At 45.8% G+C, this 16,331-nt stretch overlaps 1 protein-coding gene across 2 annotated transcripts in view; it reads right to left on the bottom strand.

Annotated features, from left to right (window-relative positions):
• Nucleotides 1-16,331, bottom strand: part of LOC119436344 (lysosomal alpha-mannosidase) — a 615,486-nt gene that overhangs the window by 89,118 nt on the left and 510,037 nt on the right. For both annotated transcript variants that reach the window (XM_049657027.1, XM_049657033.1), the window contains exon 4: nucleotides 905-1,054. In XM_049657027.1, the coding sequence (XP_049512984.1) occupies nucleotides 905-1,054 (150 nt within the window). The remainder of the gene's footprint in view (nucleotides 1-904; nucleotides 1,055-16,331) is intronic.

Genomic DNA, 16,331 nt, shown 5'->3' with positions numbered 1-16,331 from the left:
TTACGGAGCACACATTACATATAGCTAGCCAGCAGCACATTGAAAGGAAGTTCGGAAAGCTTCCTCTGTCGTAGATCTGCGTATGACAGGCAGCTCCATACAAAGTGCATAGAAATCATGGACCCACGGTAGCAGCTACGAATCCTTTGTGCAGCCGCTGCGCCAGCCATTGGTCAGGGTCATCACGAAGAAAAAAAAAATAAAGTGCATCACAGTGAAGAGAATAGGACATTCTTTGTCGCGGGGAGGTGCCCGAGAGTCCGAGGTGCCCTCGGTATATACTCCCCCACGACATGGGTTGTACGGGACGCGTCTTCCAATCAGGACGCTGTTTGCGTTCATCCAGGGAAAGAGAGCTCCACTGTGACTTCTTACGAGATTTGTTTTCGGAGCTGCCGGGATAGCTTCTGTGCCTCGAACTTCTATGCCTCTCGAAATGTGCTTAGCGCGAATGCCGCAGCCGCCACAGGCCGGTTGGCTGCCCTCGATGCCGACGCGTGGGGGTTTCTAGGGCGTGATTGTCAAGTTGCATGCGGAGCCCACTAAACGCGGTGATAATGACCGTCATTTTTTCCCTACTATATTCCCTGGCTTTTGGCAATACCTAAGGGGCCGAATTCACAGACACTTTCATTCGTAAGCGCTCTTTTTCATTGGCTGTCCGCCTTCGCTAATAATATGTACACAGCATCAGGATTGGCTTGAATTTGCTCTTACGAACAATTCTAGCGTAACTGCTTTTTGTGAATACGAGCCCAGCAATATGGGCAAAACGTTACTGCATCAGTGCAGAAACAGGCGGACGAAATGCTATAAAATACAGCCTGTTCAATCGTGCACCGAAACGGGTCGAGAGTGCGAGACGAAGAGGCATGTAGAGCCGGCGAAATTGAGACTCACTCACCTTCTTCGATGAGGGCGCGGACCGAGGCCTGCTTTTCTGGTGTCTGCTCCTCCCACCAGCGGGTGAAGAAAGCCATCTCGACGTAGATAAATCGCCGGTCCGGCTTCGCCTCAAGCTCCGCGACCACCGAGTCCAAGATCGTACGCACGTCTGTCCAGGAAAAAAAAATATAAAAAAATAAAAGAGATACTTCGTCACCCAGTCACCAAATTCTTGTAGGCGGAAAAAGCTGTTCCAAGCGCTACGCTTGGTGTACGGGCTATTTTCAATGTTATTTCGTGCAGACCGTCATTTCCTTCTTCTCTAACAAAAGGTGCAAGCGCTTTAAATCAGTAGTACGCAAATATAAGAAAAAGAAAATACATGTAGTATTAATGAAAAGAAATCGTAAACATTACGATTAATGATAGGATCCACAGTATGCAAGCACGCGCGCACAACACACACACACACACACTAAACGCCAGAAATGCCTCTCCAGCTAAAGCTTGACGCTCATACATACGTTGATTTTGTTTGCGAATGACATGAATGTCACAAAAAAAAACTACATTTGCAATTACTTTGTTCTACATATCTGCTGGTGCGAAGGCGTACACTGGATTTCTCTCTCCCCCTTTCACTCTACTTAGGGAACGATTTCTAACGCGCCGTAGTTGTAAAAAGCGTCACGAGTTTGCGCTACCAGCTCTGCTGCTGCGTATGACAACGTAACTGCAACATTTTGCGGGATATTATGGAAGGGGAATGCTTAGACAACGTCTGTATACAGCTTTTGAGGGAGATTTACCTAGAAAAAAATTCGGGGTATCTTGCACTAGTGGCGCAAGGCTAAGACACAGCGGAGCTGATCGGTACCGAGCTGGTCTTGGCTATAAGTGATGCTAAGTTATACGAAGTGTAAGCATTCCCTCGTGGTCCGTGGCATCGGGGAACGCCTCGCGAAGCACTTGCAGCCCAAGCACACGTAGGGGAAGTGGGGCGAAAGCTATGCACAGTGTACGGGCGGCGCGCTGCAGACGACACGCCGGGATGACGTCACGGCGCATGCGCAGTAGCGCACAGCTGGTGGGAGCTCGGCCGAGCTGCCGTCAGAGGCGCCTGCTGCAGTCACGGACACCGCGAGCGTTCGGCGCTAATGCGGGGAAACGGAGAAGCGCGGATAGCGTCGGCAGCACCTCCGCGCGTTGCCGCATTGGTGCTGCTACAATTTTTTTTCTCTCTCTCGCTCTCATTTCTCTTTCCGGAGCATAGCGTGCGACGCTCCGCGAGGTGGTTGCTTGTCTCTCCCGAGCATATCGCGCGACGCGCGTACTCTCTCTCGCTCTCAAATGTCATTTGTCGCTCTCATTTGTCGCTACTCCGCATGCGCGGCTTGGCATGACGTCACGAGGTTATGCCAGGTGTTCTAGCAGCTGCGGTGTCGCTGGTTGCCATGGCTACGGCGCGGCTGGCTTTTCGTGAAACGCGCACTTTTTACGACTGGCTGAAACAGCTTCGCTGTTAATACAGTTTGCGTTGAATGGGAAGGGATGAGAGCAAGGAGCAAGTTGATATCAAAAGGGACTGAGACAGGGGTGCCCTTTATCCGCGATGCCGTTTATTATGTACATGGTAAGGATGGAAAGGACGCTAGAAGGAAGCAATATCGGGTTTAATCGCTCATGCAAACAGGTGGGCACAATAGTAGAGCAGCAGCTTCCAGGTTTGTTTTATGCGGGAGACATTGTGTTGCTAGCTAACAAGCAAAGTGATATGCAACCTCTGGCTAATATCTGGGGACAGGAAGGTGATAATTTGGCTTTGAAGTTTAGCGCTAAAAAATCAGGTTTTATGGTATTCAATGAAAACAGCGAACAGACAGTGTCAATATAGGGCCAGGAAATGCCTCGTGTAAAAGAATACATATACATTGGTATATGGATAAACGAAGGCAATAGATATATGGAAGGACAGGAAAAAGCCATACGTGCAAAGGGGAAGAAAAATGCGGCGATAATGAAACACAGAGCGCTATGGGGACACAATAGGTACGAGGTGTTCCGAGGTATGTGGAGAGGTGTAGTGGTTCCAGGCCTTACACTTGGAAGTGCGGTTGTTTGCTTGAAGTCAGGGATACAATCAGGAATAGATGAGTGGGACGCCTCGCTCACGGGAAGACTACAAATGAAGCTGTGCAAGGTGATATGGGCTGGACAAGTTTTGATGTGAGCGAAGCGCAGAGTAAAATTGATTATGAACAACGACTGAGGAATGTGGATGAAAGTAAATTGGTTGCGAGAGTGTTCAGATATTTACACAGGAAAAACATTGATTCACAGTGGAAGAAAAGAACTAGGATGCGACCGGTATAGTAAGTAACATGGCAACAAAGAACGTCAAGCACGAAGTCAGAGACGCTGCGACAATCTCATGGGTGGCGGCAATGGAAAAGAAAGATTCGATGAGTAACTACTCAAGAGGAAAAAAACGAAATCAGGAAAGAAACAATTTCCAATAACTCAAAGGGAAGCTCTTTACTTTTCGATCAGGATGCCTTAGAACGCGTACTTATAAAGCGAAGTACAACAAGGAAGAAGACGCATGTACTTGCTGCGGTAAAGCTAGGGAAACGATAGAACATATTTTATTAGAATGTGAAAATATCTGCCCAGTGGTCGGTTTAGGCTCCTCTGGCCTCCTTGAAGGACTTGGGTTCAGCGATAGCAGTAGTAAAGTAAACATATCTGCTATAGAGATTAGTAAGAGACGATTGGAAGCTTGGTGGCAGAAAAGTAGAGAGATCACAAACAACGGCGGCGTACAAAAATAAAGGTCGCAATAGTGGTTAAGAACGTTTGATGCTGGGGAATTCTGTGAGCTTTAGGAGATATGTAGGACATTAGGCAAAATAATAACAGGAGCGTGGTGACGCAGCCCACCATCCAGTTTCAAAGGGGACGCTTAAGCATCGATCCATTCATCTGCCATCCGCAGTGTTTCCGTTTCAGTAAACGGCGATGCCATAGGCGATCGCAGTGCCCAGCAGTCTCCAGGAAGGAAGGAAACGTTCTAATACAGTACCTGACCTTCACCTGAACAAGACCTTAAAGCAGACAGCGCAATTCTACTAGTTGAACTCAGTTATTCGTGCAAGTGAACACTACGTTTACGCGAAATCAAAACGGATGATTGAATAATTAACAAATTTTCACAAATACGGTTCTGCACTAATCACTTTAAGGCACACATTGCAAATTTATTTACGCATTGGAGCCCGTCAGTTCGCAAGACATGCCCACGTAGAAGGAATTCTGAGGCTGGCATCAGTTTCGTAATATTCGTTCCTAAAATTAGCTATACAATGCATTGGTGTTCGAGTTAACTTTGTCCTTCACAGTTTAAAAACGCGTTCTGTTAAAAAAGAAAAAGAAAGAAACGTATGTTGCACTTTTGAGTGTAATACTCAAAACTGGTGCATTTCAATATTCCAAGTGGGACGTGCCTTGGACACTCACGTACTTGAATTCAGCGGCTGAAACATGCGCCCTAAAATGACTAGTTAAAAATGTATTTGCAAAACTCTGTTAATTTTATAATTATTTACTGTCATTTCTACTGCAGGTAGCGTCCGCCTCCCCAAGTAATCTACTTCAGGCAATACAATTGCGCTATCTGCCTGAGGCGCTTTTAACGCGATAGCGTTTAGGGCCCCGTGTCGCAGAAAATCCGGCGTCGACAACCGGCGTGTGATCGCGGGTGGCGGAGAAAATCATCCAACCACATAGACCGCGCAGGACCTCCACGTGGTGCAAGGTTTTGGTGAACAAAAATTGAATTTCTCAAAGTGAAATCCGTCAGAAAAATGGTAAAGTACGACTTTACCATTCGGCGTCGAATTCACCGTCGGATTGTTTACCAATCGGCATCGGATTGTAATTTGAATGTACAAGAAAACCTGATTCTGCTACGAGGAAACTCAAACACAAACCCCTTTTCAGCATTTCTACCAGACCTGCGCGCGTCGGCGCAACAGCAAACAATTAATAAAATAATAAAAAATGTGCTAGGGCCTTCACATTTTAATATAAGACCACTTATATTGCCCCTGGAAATACGCCTTTCCAGCAATGCATTTCACCTTAAAAGTGAAGCCGACTTTAAGAGGATCGGTGTAAGCTTGGTCTTTGTAAGCTGGCTTTCCTACGATTCAGAGTTGCAGTGAATGAAGCCTACTTGCCGTATGCGAACGGGTCCCGATGACGCTATCGCGTTCTACTCTTAAAGGCGAAGCTTAACCGTCGTCCAATTTTTTAAAAGATATTGTTGACTAAGAGAGAGACAGACACAGAGACAGAGAGAAGGCCATGTATATAGGTGCACGCAAGTTTTCAGTGGCCTGTGTCCCAAGGTCCTTTCATCGACAAACGGTCAATCATATCAACTTCTTTAAGCGCAGTAAAAGTACCCAAATCGGCAGTGACGCCGAAAATTAAGGCGTTTATTGTCGTCACAGCTGGAAAACTAAAGCTATAAGGCCAAAGGAAATCACATCCACTTCCGAACCACGCCTGTGATAAGTTATCAGCTTTTCTGCGCCTCAGGCGCGCTTCTCATCGCCTGGGGCCGACCAATTCCCGCAGTTCTTTCGCCGTTTGTATGTTACCCCTCTTGAACCACCGTATTCTCATCCTAGAGGCTAAATAACCCAGAGGAAATGACCGAGTCGAGCACCACTTGCGTCATTGCCCTCTTGTACTCGGAGATGGCGCCGATTTTCGCACTTCTTCGCCTTTGGGCAAAATTGTGTCTCCAGGCAGAACAAAAAAGGCGGAAAGCAGCGGATGGCAATCGCCTTGGATTGCATCCGGGAGCAACTGCCATCAGCGTTCGCGAATGGAAGTCGCCTTTTCACCCTTTCAGGGACACCAGAAGCAACAGGAAATCAGAGAGCAGCCGTTTTTAAAGCCAGGCTCCTCGCCGGCGGTAAAACTTTAAGACGCACCCGATGGAGACCGCCTAAAGACTCGCGGCTCTTTATTGAAAAAAAAAGGAAAAAAAAAAAGAAGAGGAGTATCAGGACGCATTCATCGCGACACTACCCTCCTAGCGCAAGGCAGTTTCAGGCGCGGAGATTTGCATGCGCCAGAAATCCTTGAGTCAACACGAATATGGCTGGTTGCGAAGGACGCAAGCTCTCGTAGTTTTCAGTCACGGCGTTTCCTTGTCTTCGTTATTTTTTTTGTGTGTTTGTAACGTGCAAACGATAAGCTTGCCACTGTTCGAGCGTTAAGGAGGAGGAGGAAGGAAGAATAGACGGATGCGCAAGGAGGTTAGCCAGTTCTCAGACCGGCTGGCTACCCTGTGCTGCGGAAAGCGGGTAAGGGGTATTTAAAGATAATAGAAAAGAGATGTTTCAAAAAGAAAAAAAAACAGGAAAGAGCAAGAAAAAAATATTAAAAAAAGGGAAAAGGAAAGGAGAATACGACACTGCCTAAAGTGTGTCTCTAAGACCAGTTCTCCGCAAGAAGCGCAAAAACGCTTTCAAAGCCTTCAGTGCTGAGGACGGGCTCGGCCAGTGTCCCAGGACCCTTTCCTCTGACAAAGGGCGTTTGTAAAGTCTATCTAACACTCTTTAAAGTCATTTTCTAGGCGCACTGAAGCGGGGACACTCACAGAGAAGGTGGGCGATTGTTTTCTCGCAGCTACAGTTATCGAATGTGGGGCTGTTGGCCATTCCGATCCGAAATGAGTAAGAATTCCTGAAGGCCACGCCAAGTCACAAGCGGCACAGAAGCGTGTCCTCAGCTCTAGATATTCCTGACGGAAGACGGAGCTGTGGATTCGGATCATTCGTTTTTATTTCGCTGCCGAGTTTTCCAAGGTAGCGCCCCTTAGCATCCCTTGTAGTTTGTTTGTATTCACGAGTTACATCACGCAACCTTTCAAAGTGACGATTGCTAGTAGTTCTTTACTATATTAAGTATAGGCGCCTTCTATCCCTAACTGTTCTTAAGATACTCCTAGTCATCCATGATTTGTTACGCTTTTTAAGTCTGCCGTATTTAATGCTGGGTATGTACGTATTGGTAAGCTCCTTGAGTACTTCTTCAACTTATCCAATAATTGTTGAATGCCACAATCATCTGAGAGGCATTCACACAGCGACAAATGATCAAGAAACTTCCTTGATGTGCTGGCATAATCACCTGTCACATAGGTACATTTTTCTGGTCTCTTGTTTCTTTTGTCTGCTACTTTTGGTTTTAACACTTGCCACGACCGGCAGGTGGTCACTTATTCCCGGAATACCATTTACAAAATTCACCATATTTGGCGAGTTGCAGAAAACAAGGTCCAATGTATTGGTGCCACCAGTTGGATCAATAACATATTGCATTAATCGGAAAGAATCTATGATGTTTTTCATCCCCAAGTTTAAGAATCCACCTGCTGTGTACCCACAAGTTCCGTCACACCAGCGTAAGTCAGGCAAATTAAAGTGTCCCGCCAGCATGAACGTATGACAAGAAGGCTCCGAAACAATGTCATATAAAGCATGTAGTGCGGTGACAGAAGATGTAGCGTCAGCTCTGGTTCGGTGATATTCCGAGAACTCTGCTAAATGCTTCCCCGAGGACATGCGTGTGGCTGAAACAACTTTGGTCATACAGTTTCTTACTATGCTATTTCACTTTAATTTACTAAAATAATGTAAACACAATGTGGGACCTAGCAGCACGGGTAAGAATGTATGCACTCAAAACGAACGTTTTTTTTTTTCATTCCTCCCTTTCTCGTTACTTTGCATAAACTATAAATGTGTTACTTGAAAACGAAATTTAAGCTGGGAATATACGGATGATTCCGAAATATGTCGTAGAGCCTTTCAGTTTCTGTTCACTATTCAAAATGCCTATACGAAGGTTTCCATGACCCTTTCCGGCCAGAATTGCCATCCTTGGGCGATAAAAAGAACGTTTTCATCACATGTCCACATGCTGAAATGTCGCCAGAACTGCATCAAATTTTAGCTTGATGATTAAAGGAAATTTTGATTGTGACATATCTAGCTCTGTTTACTTTCTTAAGTGCCTACTTAGCGGACTCCGATCAACCGGCCGAGCAAAAATCTCTTTGCGGTGGGGGTATAACAGTCATAGTCTACACTGCAATTATTTCCCGAACATATTCCCGCATCAAAACATAATATTCTTGCGCGTCAGTGTAATAGAATAAGAACAACGATTTTTAGTGTCGCGCATTATGCCTTATTATAAAAGAAAGATGCACCGTTTGCTTTTTATTCATTCTCAATACCGTTTTATCAGTTTAATTGACACTGGAGAGAAACATTATCTTGCCTGTCACTGTAAGAGTTGGTAAGAAAATGAATTCGTTTAGTAACTTTCGTTGTACAGTGTTTCACGGGTGTGCATGGGAGGTCATTTTGTTGCTTAGGCGTTATTTATAGAGGCGGTTAACTGTAAATAAACAACTCCCTTTCTAAGGCCTTAAAAAATGGGTACTGTGATAACGGTTGAATCCCTATACTATTTACAGCTTTCGAAGGAAGTGACCAGTATAACGAAGGATTCCGTATGTCCCGGCCAAAGTGTTCTTGCTTGTGTTTTGTGAACGCCTCCACAGCGAACACCACTGCACAACGGTTCTGCATATTCATTTAATACGTCTGAGGGGGGAAAGTTCGCAACAGTAGCAGTAAATGAATGTACCAAAACTAACCGTAATAAAGTGCATGGTGACATCTATAACACCGCAGATATATAACCAGACAGATCTATAGTAAGCGCACATATCGGAGGGGCTGGGCTCGTTCACGCGAACCTGAACGCGGCGCTTCCGTTTCTCACTGCTTGTGGACAAATCATCATCATCATCATCATCATCATCATCATCATCAGCCTATATTTATGTCCACTGCAGGACGAAGGCATCTCCCTGCAATCTCCAATTACCTCTGTCTTGCGCTATCTGATTCCAACTTGCGCCTGCGAATTTCGTAACTTCATCACTCCACCTAGTTTTCCGCCGTCCTCGACTGCGCTTCCCTTCTCTTGGTATCCATTATGTAACCCTAATGATCCACCGGTTATCCATCCTACGCATTACATGGCCTGCCCAGCTCCACTTTCTCCTCTTAATGTCAACTAGAATATCGGCTATCCCCATTTGTTCTCTGATCCACACCGCTCTCTTCCTGTCTCTTAACGTTAGACCTAACATTTTTCGTTCCATCGCTCTTTGTACGGTCCCTAACTTGTCATCGAGCTTCTTTGTTAACTTCCAAGTTTACGCCCCATATGTTAGCACCGGTAGAATGCAATGATTGTACACTTTTCTTTTCAACGACAGTGGTAATTTCCCAGTCAGGATTCGGTAATGCCTGCCGTATGCACTCCACCCAAGTTTTATTCTTCTATAAATTTCTTTCTCATGATCAGGGTCCTCTGCGAGTAATTGAGCTAGATAAACGTACTCCTTTACAGACTCTAGAGGCTGACTGGCTATCCTGAATTCTTGTTCCCTTGCCAGGCTATTGAACATTATCTTTGTCTTCTGCATATTAATCTTCAACCCCACTCTTACACTTTCTTGGTTAAGGTCCGCAATCATTTGCTGCAATTCGTCCCCATTGTTGCTGAACAGGACAATTTCATCTGCAAACCGAAGGTTGCTGAGATGTTCGCCGTTGATTCTCACTCCTAAACCTTCCCAGTCTAAGAGCTTGAATACTTCTTCTAAGCATGCAGTGAATAGCATTGTAGAGATTGTGTCTCCTTGCCTGACCCCTTTCTTGATAGGTGACTTTATACTTTTCTTTTGGAGAACCAAGGTTGCTGTGCAATCCTTACCCGCCGTGGTTGCTCAGTGGCTATGGTGTTGGCTGCTGAGCACGAGGTCGCGGGATCGAATCCCGGCCATGGCGGCCGCATTTCGATGGGGGCGAAATGCGAAAACACCCGTGTACTTAGATTTAGGTGCACATTAAAGAACCCCCATGGTCCAAATTTCCGGAGTCCCCCACTACGGCGTGCCTCATAATCAGATCGTGGTTTTGGCACGTAAAACCCCATAATTAAATTAAATTAATTGTGCAATCCTCGTAGATATTCACGTATGCCTCCTGTACTCCTTGGTTACGTAATGCCTCTATGACTGCTGGTATCTCTACTGAATCAAATGCTTTTTCATAATCTATGAAAGCCATATAGAGAGGTTGATTGTACTCCGCAGACTTCTCTATTACCTGGTTGATGACATCGATGTGATCCATCGTAGAATATCCCTTCCTGAAGCCAGCCTGTTCTCTTGGTTGGCTGAAGTCAAGTGTTGCGCTGATTCTATTTGAAATTACCTTGGTGAATATTTTATACAATACTGAAAGCAAGCTAATGGGTCTAAATTTCTTCAATTATTTAATGTCTCCCTTATGGATGAGTATAATGTTGGCGTTCTTCCAGCTTTCTGGTACACTTGAAGTCGTGAGGCATTGCGTATATAAAGGGCCGCAAGCTTTTTAAGTATGATTTCTCCCCCATCTTTGATCTTCATCTTCTCCAGCAGCTTTTCCCCTGGTCATGTCTTTCAAGGCCCTTCTAACTTCATCGCTAGTTTTAGAAGGGGCATCTGTATTGTTGAGACTCGGGTAGCGTTTAGGCCGGTGATCCTTCAGCCAAAGGGATGAGTACATCCGGGAGTAAGAGCGAGAGAAAAAAGGGTTTATTTTACAGTATTTACAGCGGCTCCAAATATGGAAGCCCACTCCATGGGGGAGCACTTTGAAAGTCTCAGCTCACTACATGTCTGAGCACATATCAGAACACGTCAGGACACACCACTGCACGCAAGGTGTCTCCTTATAAAACATCGGTCTTCCCTAGTTGACCCAACTAGGGAATCAGATGACCTTGATGCGGCCAATCAGACGGGCCGTCTTGTTCGCTGAACTCCGCCTCTAATATTGCACCTTCGAAGCAAGGACGAGGTAATCCGGAAACAGGGGGTTGACACTCCTTCCACGAAAGTCGGTGACCTGTTTCTTGCCCTCCGACGGTCATCTTGCCAGGGTCGGGAGAATGGCCTTTGCACTAATCGCCGCGTCTGACGAAGGGTGGCGGTTGTGGTGGGTCGCTTCTAAGTGAGCGTCTGGACGACGCTGATGAAAGGGGTGACATCGGGGGAAGCACCCAAAGAATGGGCACTGCCGAGTTGGGGCGCTTGTTTGCCCGTCTCGTCAGTGTCTGGCACTGTCGCCAGCTGGGCGACGCTCATGAAAGGGCCTGCCTTGATGGGAAACAATCAAAGAATGCGCCCGGCCGATTCGGGACGCAACAGTATCCTGTTCGTCACTACTTCGAATGGAAGTATCTTGGCTGCTCTGGGGGCTGTACAGGTCACTATAGAATTATTCCGCTGATTTTACTATGTCAATGAAATTGCTAATGATATTACCCTGCTTATCTTTCAGTGCATACATTTTGCCTTGTTCTATGCGTAGTTTTATTCTCACTGATTTCATGCTGCATCCATATTTTACTGCTTCCTCAAGCTTTTCCACGTTATAATTTCGGATATCCCGTACTTTCTGATTGTTGATCAGTTTCGACAGTTCAGCAAATTTTATCTGATCTCTCGAGTTTGACACTTTCATGTTATGCCGTTTCTTTATTAGGTCCTTTATTACTTGGGAGAGCTTCCCTACTGGTTGCCTTGGTACGTGCCTTACCTCCCACTTCAATTGCTGCTTCTGACATCAACCTAGTTACGGTTTCATTCATTACCTCTATGTTGTCTTTATCTTCCTGTTCTGAAGCTGCATATCTGTTTGCGAGCACCAGCCTGAATTGGTCTGCTTTTACCTTACTTATTGGTCTGCGTCTAGGTTGGCTTGTTTCTTCATGACTAACTTTATTCTTTCTCTCTTAAACTGAGAGAAATCCTAGACCTCACTAGCCTATGGTCACTTCACTTTACCCTACCTAACACTTCTACATCCTGCACTATGCTGGGATCGGCAGAGAGTATGAAATCTATTTCATTACTTGTTTTTTAATTAGGGATTTTCTAGTTCAACTTCCTGTTGCTGCGCTTCCTGAAGAAGGTATTCATTATTCGGAGCCTATTCCTTTCTGTGAATTCTACCAACATCTCTCCTCTAGTGTTCCTAGAATCGATGCCGTAGTTGCCAATTGCTTGCTCGCCAGCTTTGCCCCCACTTTTGCATTGAAGTCGCCGATGACTGCAGTATACTGAGTTTGCCCCTTTTTCATTGCTATTTCAACATCTTCATAAAACTGTTCTATTTCTTCATCATCGTGACTGGAGGTTGGGGCGTAGGCTTGTACAACCTTCATTCTATACCTCCTATTCAACTTTATTACGACGACTGCTACCCTCTCATTAATGCTGTAGAATTCATCAATGTTGCCCGCTATGTCCTTATGGACTAGAAATCCTACTCCGAATTCTCTCCTATCTGGAAGACCTCTGTAGCAGAGGACGTGGCCGTTAGTCAGCACTGTATAAGCCTCACCAGTTCTTCTCACCTCACTATGGCCAATAATATCCCAGGAAATACCTGATAATTCTTCAAATAGCCCTGCTAAGCTAGCCTTACTCGATAGGGTGCGCGTGTTGAACGTTGCCAGGTTCACTTTATATTGGCGGCTTGTCCGGACCCAGAGATTCTTAGCCCCCTCTGCCGCGTCGCAGGTCTGACCGCGCCTAGGTCAGGTGCTTCGCAGCCGCTGGGGACTGAGGGCAATGGGTAAATTGTAGGAGTGATTAGGGAGGTAGCGGCCGAATACTGCACCAGGGAGGCCAATTCCTGTTCTGGTGAGGGCGTGACTTTGTTGAAGCTTAGTGGGCCTTCCTACTTTGGTTTCACCTTGACTAGTATAACCCCACTAGCTCTCGGCGATATTTTTTTTGCCGGCGTCAGGCGCCACTCCATGCCTGAAAATGTAGTGGACTGGAGCCTGAGGATTCGAACTTACGACCTTCACATTACGACGCGCAAAAATCAAACAGGTACACAACACCATAATCCTCCAACTTAACTGCAGGATGACCCTAAATAAATGGTCATTGAAAGATAATATGCGGCACAAACGCCATGAACTGTCTGTTCGTACTCTACATCCGTTATTAACGCACGTAATAGTGCCACTGAGAGCCCCGTTGACTTCACGGATGTACTATCAGACTCGCTCTCGCTTTGAGGTCAAAACTCCTGCGTGCGACGCGCATTAAAGAAAAAAAAAAACTTGCGCAAATTACACGTTCAAGACTACAAGATTGGCGCTTATTTATAAGTACTTTCACGCACTAAATAAAACTCATATGCTGCCGTCTTTTAAATACACGTGCGAGATACCCACCGCCTTATAGACACATCCTTACATAATACGTCGAAGAGAAATGAAATCTGTAGAGTATAGCATTACTAAAAACGATCCGCGCAGTCCGTTTCTAAGGCGCGGTACTCTCTACGTGCGTGCGGGAACAACCATCCGGCGATTTCTAAAATCAGCTGAAGTAGACTGCAGAATAACCAGTATCTAACCTGATACAGCGCTATTTTCAGAACTCGCGAAATCCGAATAGAAAGTCTTAGTTTAACGGAAACTGCCGCGAACTATCTACATATCTTCGCGAAAAAAAAAAAAAACACTGACGCTATCCTTTCTCGAGCGTTCAGCTGTCACGTTTTCCTGAAAGCAAACATCAAATTAACTCGAAAATGTATCTGCCTCTGCCACGTTCAGAAGAGACCAACACTGTCATCTGCCTAACAGAACGTTCCTAAATATCACAGTTGTTCCAAAGTATCCTCAAAGAAATGAATAATAATAAATGCAACTTACCAAACGTGCCTCGAAAGAAAAGCACTACTGCCAAAGAAAACACGACTTGTCACGAACTCGCGCAGAAGCGACGCTCATCAACACTGCATAAAGCTTTCAGGTAAATCAAGGGACAGAAGCGCAGTATTGAACCTACATGAAACCACGGAATTCTAATCGCCGTGATAACATATGAGGAAAGGGCCTGTCGAACAATTTTGTTCATCATTCACGAGTGCCCAGAAGTATGCTACAAGTGACCCAACTTTCGTGCTAATGAAATCAGGCTGCTCATGTTTCTCAATAGTCCTGGATTTCTATCTTTACGATATAAAGAAAAAACTTCACCTTGCCTCATACGTTGTTACGTAGATATATTAGTAAATTAAGAGCCGTATTGGAGGCGAGTTCCACCACTGGAAAAGCTGGCGCCGCTTTCGGCGTGACGTGCAACGAGGGATCACGTGAACACATCTGCCGCGTCGGCTGCTTCGGAAGCGCCGATGCGAGCTGAAAACAAAAGTTGAAAGTTCCACCTGCGCTGGGGTTCTGCTCAAGTAGGGAGGTTTCCCCGTTTCGGGTGCCTGCTCGACAACCCTTGAAAGCGCTATTACAGGTAGTGGCTGCCTTTGAAGGCGTCCAACATGATAGCCTACTGCTCGGTGCCGCAGTGCCGGTCGTACGCAACGGCGCCCGGTGTCGTCCTTCACACGTACCCGCAGGGCAAGAAGCTACATGATGCTTGGATCGGCAAACTTAGAACCAACCGGTAAGCAGCCATCGGCTACAATTGGGGCGCGGAGCAAGCACTTCCGCAAGGAAGATTTCTGCTACGTGTCGGCGCTGCGATGTTCGCGGTGAGTAGCCAGAAAGTGCGCACTGAGACGCACGGCCGCCCGCGCTGCCCGGCTAATGTCACGACGCTTTGGTCTATGAACTTTATAGATACTGGCAAGTTCACTGGAATGGAAAGGGAACGGTAAGAAGCACATTAAAAAAAGGGCATGCCATATGCTCATGTTTGTGTTAATTAGCGCCAAACAATGAATATACTGGATTAAGGAAAAGAAGCAGCGGGAAATTGCTCGCTGAGAAGACCGATAAATATACAGTGCGACACAGCTTGAGAAATAATGATACTAAAACATCCAAGAATTTAGAAAAAAAAATAATCGTCGCGACGGCACATCACAAGTCGCCTTAGGAGTCAAAGTCCCAGTTATAACGAAATTATTTTTGTACATATCTGACAGCGTCCACGCAACAATGGTTGCTTGAGTACTGTCAGATGCTCATATGCTGCGGCCTAAAGCTCGCGGCACGGTGCGAAAACGCGCACGCGCTCGAAAGCGAAGCATTGTGCGCGGACATGCATGCAGACGCGCAGTCAGTCGCTGCGAACCCGTGCGATCGCTGCATTGAAGCTTCATTCTATATTATGCTCCATTTGGTGATACAGACAGCCCACTATAATAACATATTACTAGGGCTCCGTGTTTTCGGATAAATCCGAAAAAATTCGACAAACACTCGCCGGTAAAATTTTTGACAATTCGGATTTATCCGATAAACTCCGATTTCAACGGTCAATATGACCCAGTTCCGTTCTATATCGAAAGGGCATGTTCTAAGCAGTCATTGATACATCGGCCGGTTTGGCCGATATAAACTTTACCTCACGTCAACAGTATCTCCTAGACCACCCCCATCGTACATTAAACAAATGGCTTGTCGTGCACGGAGCGAGAGACGTATGACCGCCCAACGACTGTCGCAAACCTTCATGGATACTACGCAGCTGTCGCTGAAAAGTGGAGGCAGGCAGTTGAGAGGAACCTTTTCGATGCACTCCAGTACAGCAGTGAATCGTTTTGGTACAGTGTTCAAATTCTGAATCTAAATGCGAAGCATGAGTTACCCCGCGCGTTCGAAACCTATGTGCCGATTTTTGTGTTAATGTTTCTTGAAACTGACGACATGAGCCAACTCGTGAGTGATTTTGCGAACTATCAGAGCCAATTAATCAGTAACATTGTTGAACCCCTGTCTCTTTGGAGACTTCACACTGTCCAGTGGCCAATGCGTTCTCGCTGCGCACTGATCAAGTCTTCTAGCGCAAACGTTGAAAGGGCATTTTCAAAGCTGAGAATCGTCAATCGAAAGGAGCCTGCTTCCATCAGTGGCAGCGACCTCGCAAAGTATGATCACGTCTATTACAACTAGTTTTAAGGTTGTAATACGCACAAACGTAGGTGTTTTGTATTCAAGTATTTGTGCTTGTGTGTATATGTGTTTGTCCGTTCAAACCTTCCAGACACCAAAATTACGCTTCGTGTGTTCTGATGTTTTCGGGTTCAGATATCACTTCATCTAAGTTTTTGGAGTATTGAGAATAATGGAAAACTTAACTCCGAATTTCGGAGAATTGGCTATTTACGAGACATAGACTCCGATAAACTCCAAAAACACGGAGCCCTACCTTTTACGCAAGAAGCCGGTTAGGGGGACTCCATCGCGGCGATGGCGCGCAGTGGGCGTTCACTATACGTATCGGTACAGAGATAGCGTCTGTAAACCAT

The sequence above is a fragment of the Dermacentor silvarum genome, chromosome 1 (genome assembly GCF_013339745.2).
Source record: "Dermacentor silvarum isolate Dsil-2018 chromosome 1, BIME_Dsil_1.4, whole genome shotgun sequence".
Lineage (NCBI taxonomy): Eukaryota > Metazoa > Arthropoda > Arachnida > Ixodida > Ixodidae > Dermacentor > Dermacentor silvarum.
This window is presented reverse-complemented; position numbering and strand designations above follow the sequence as displayed.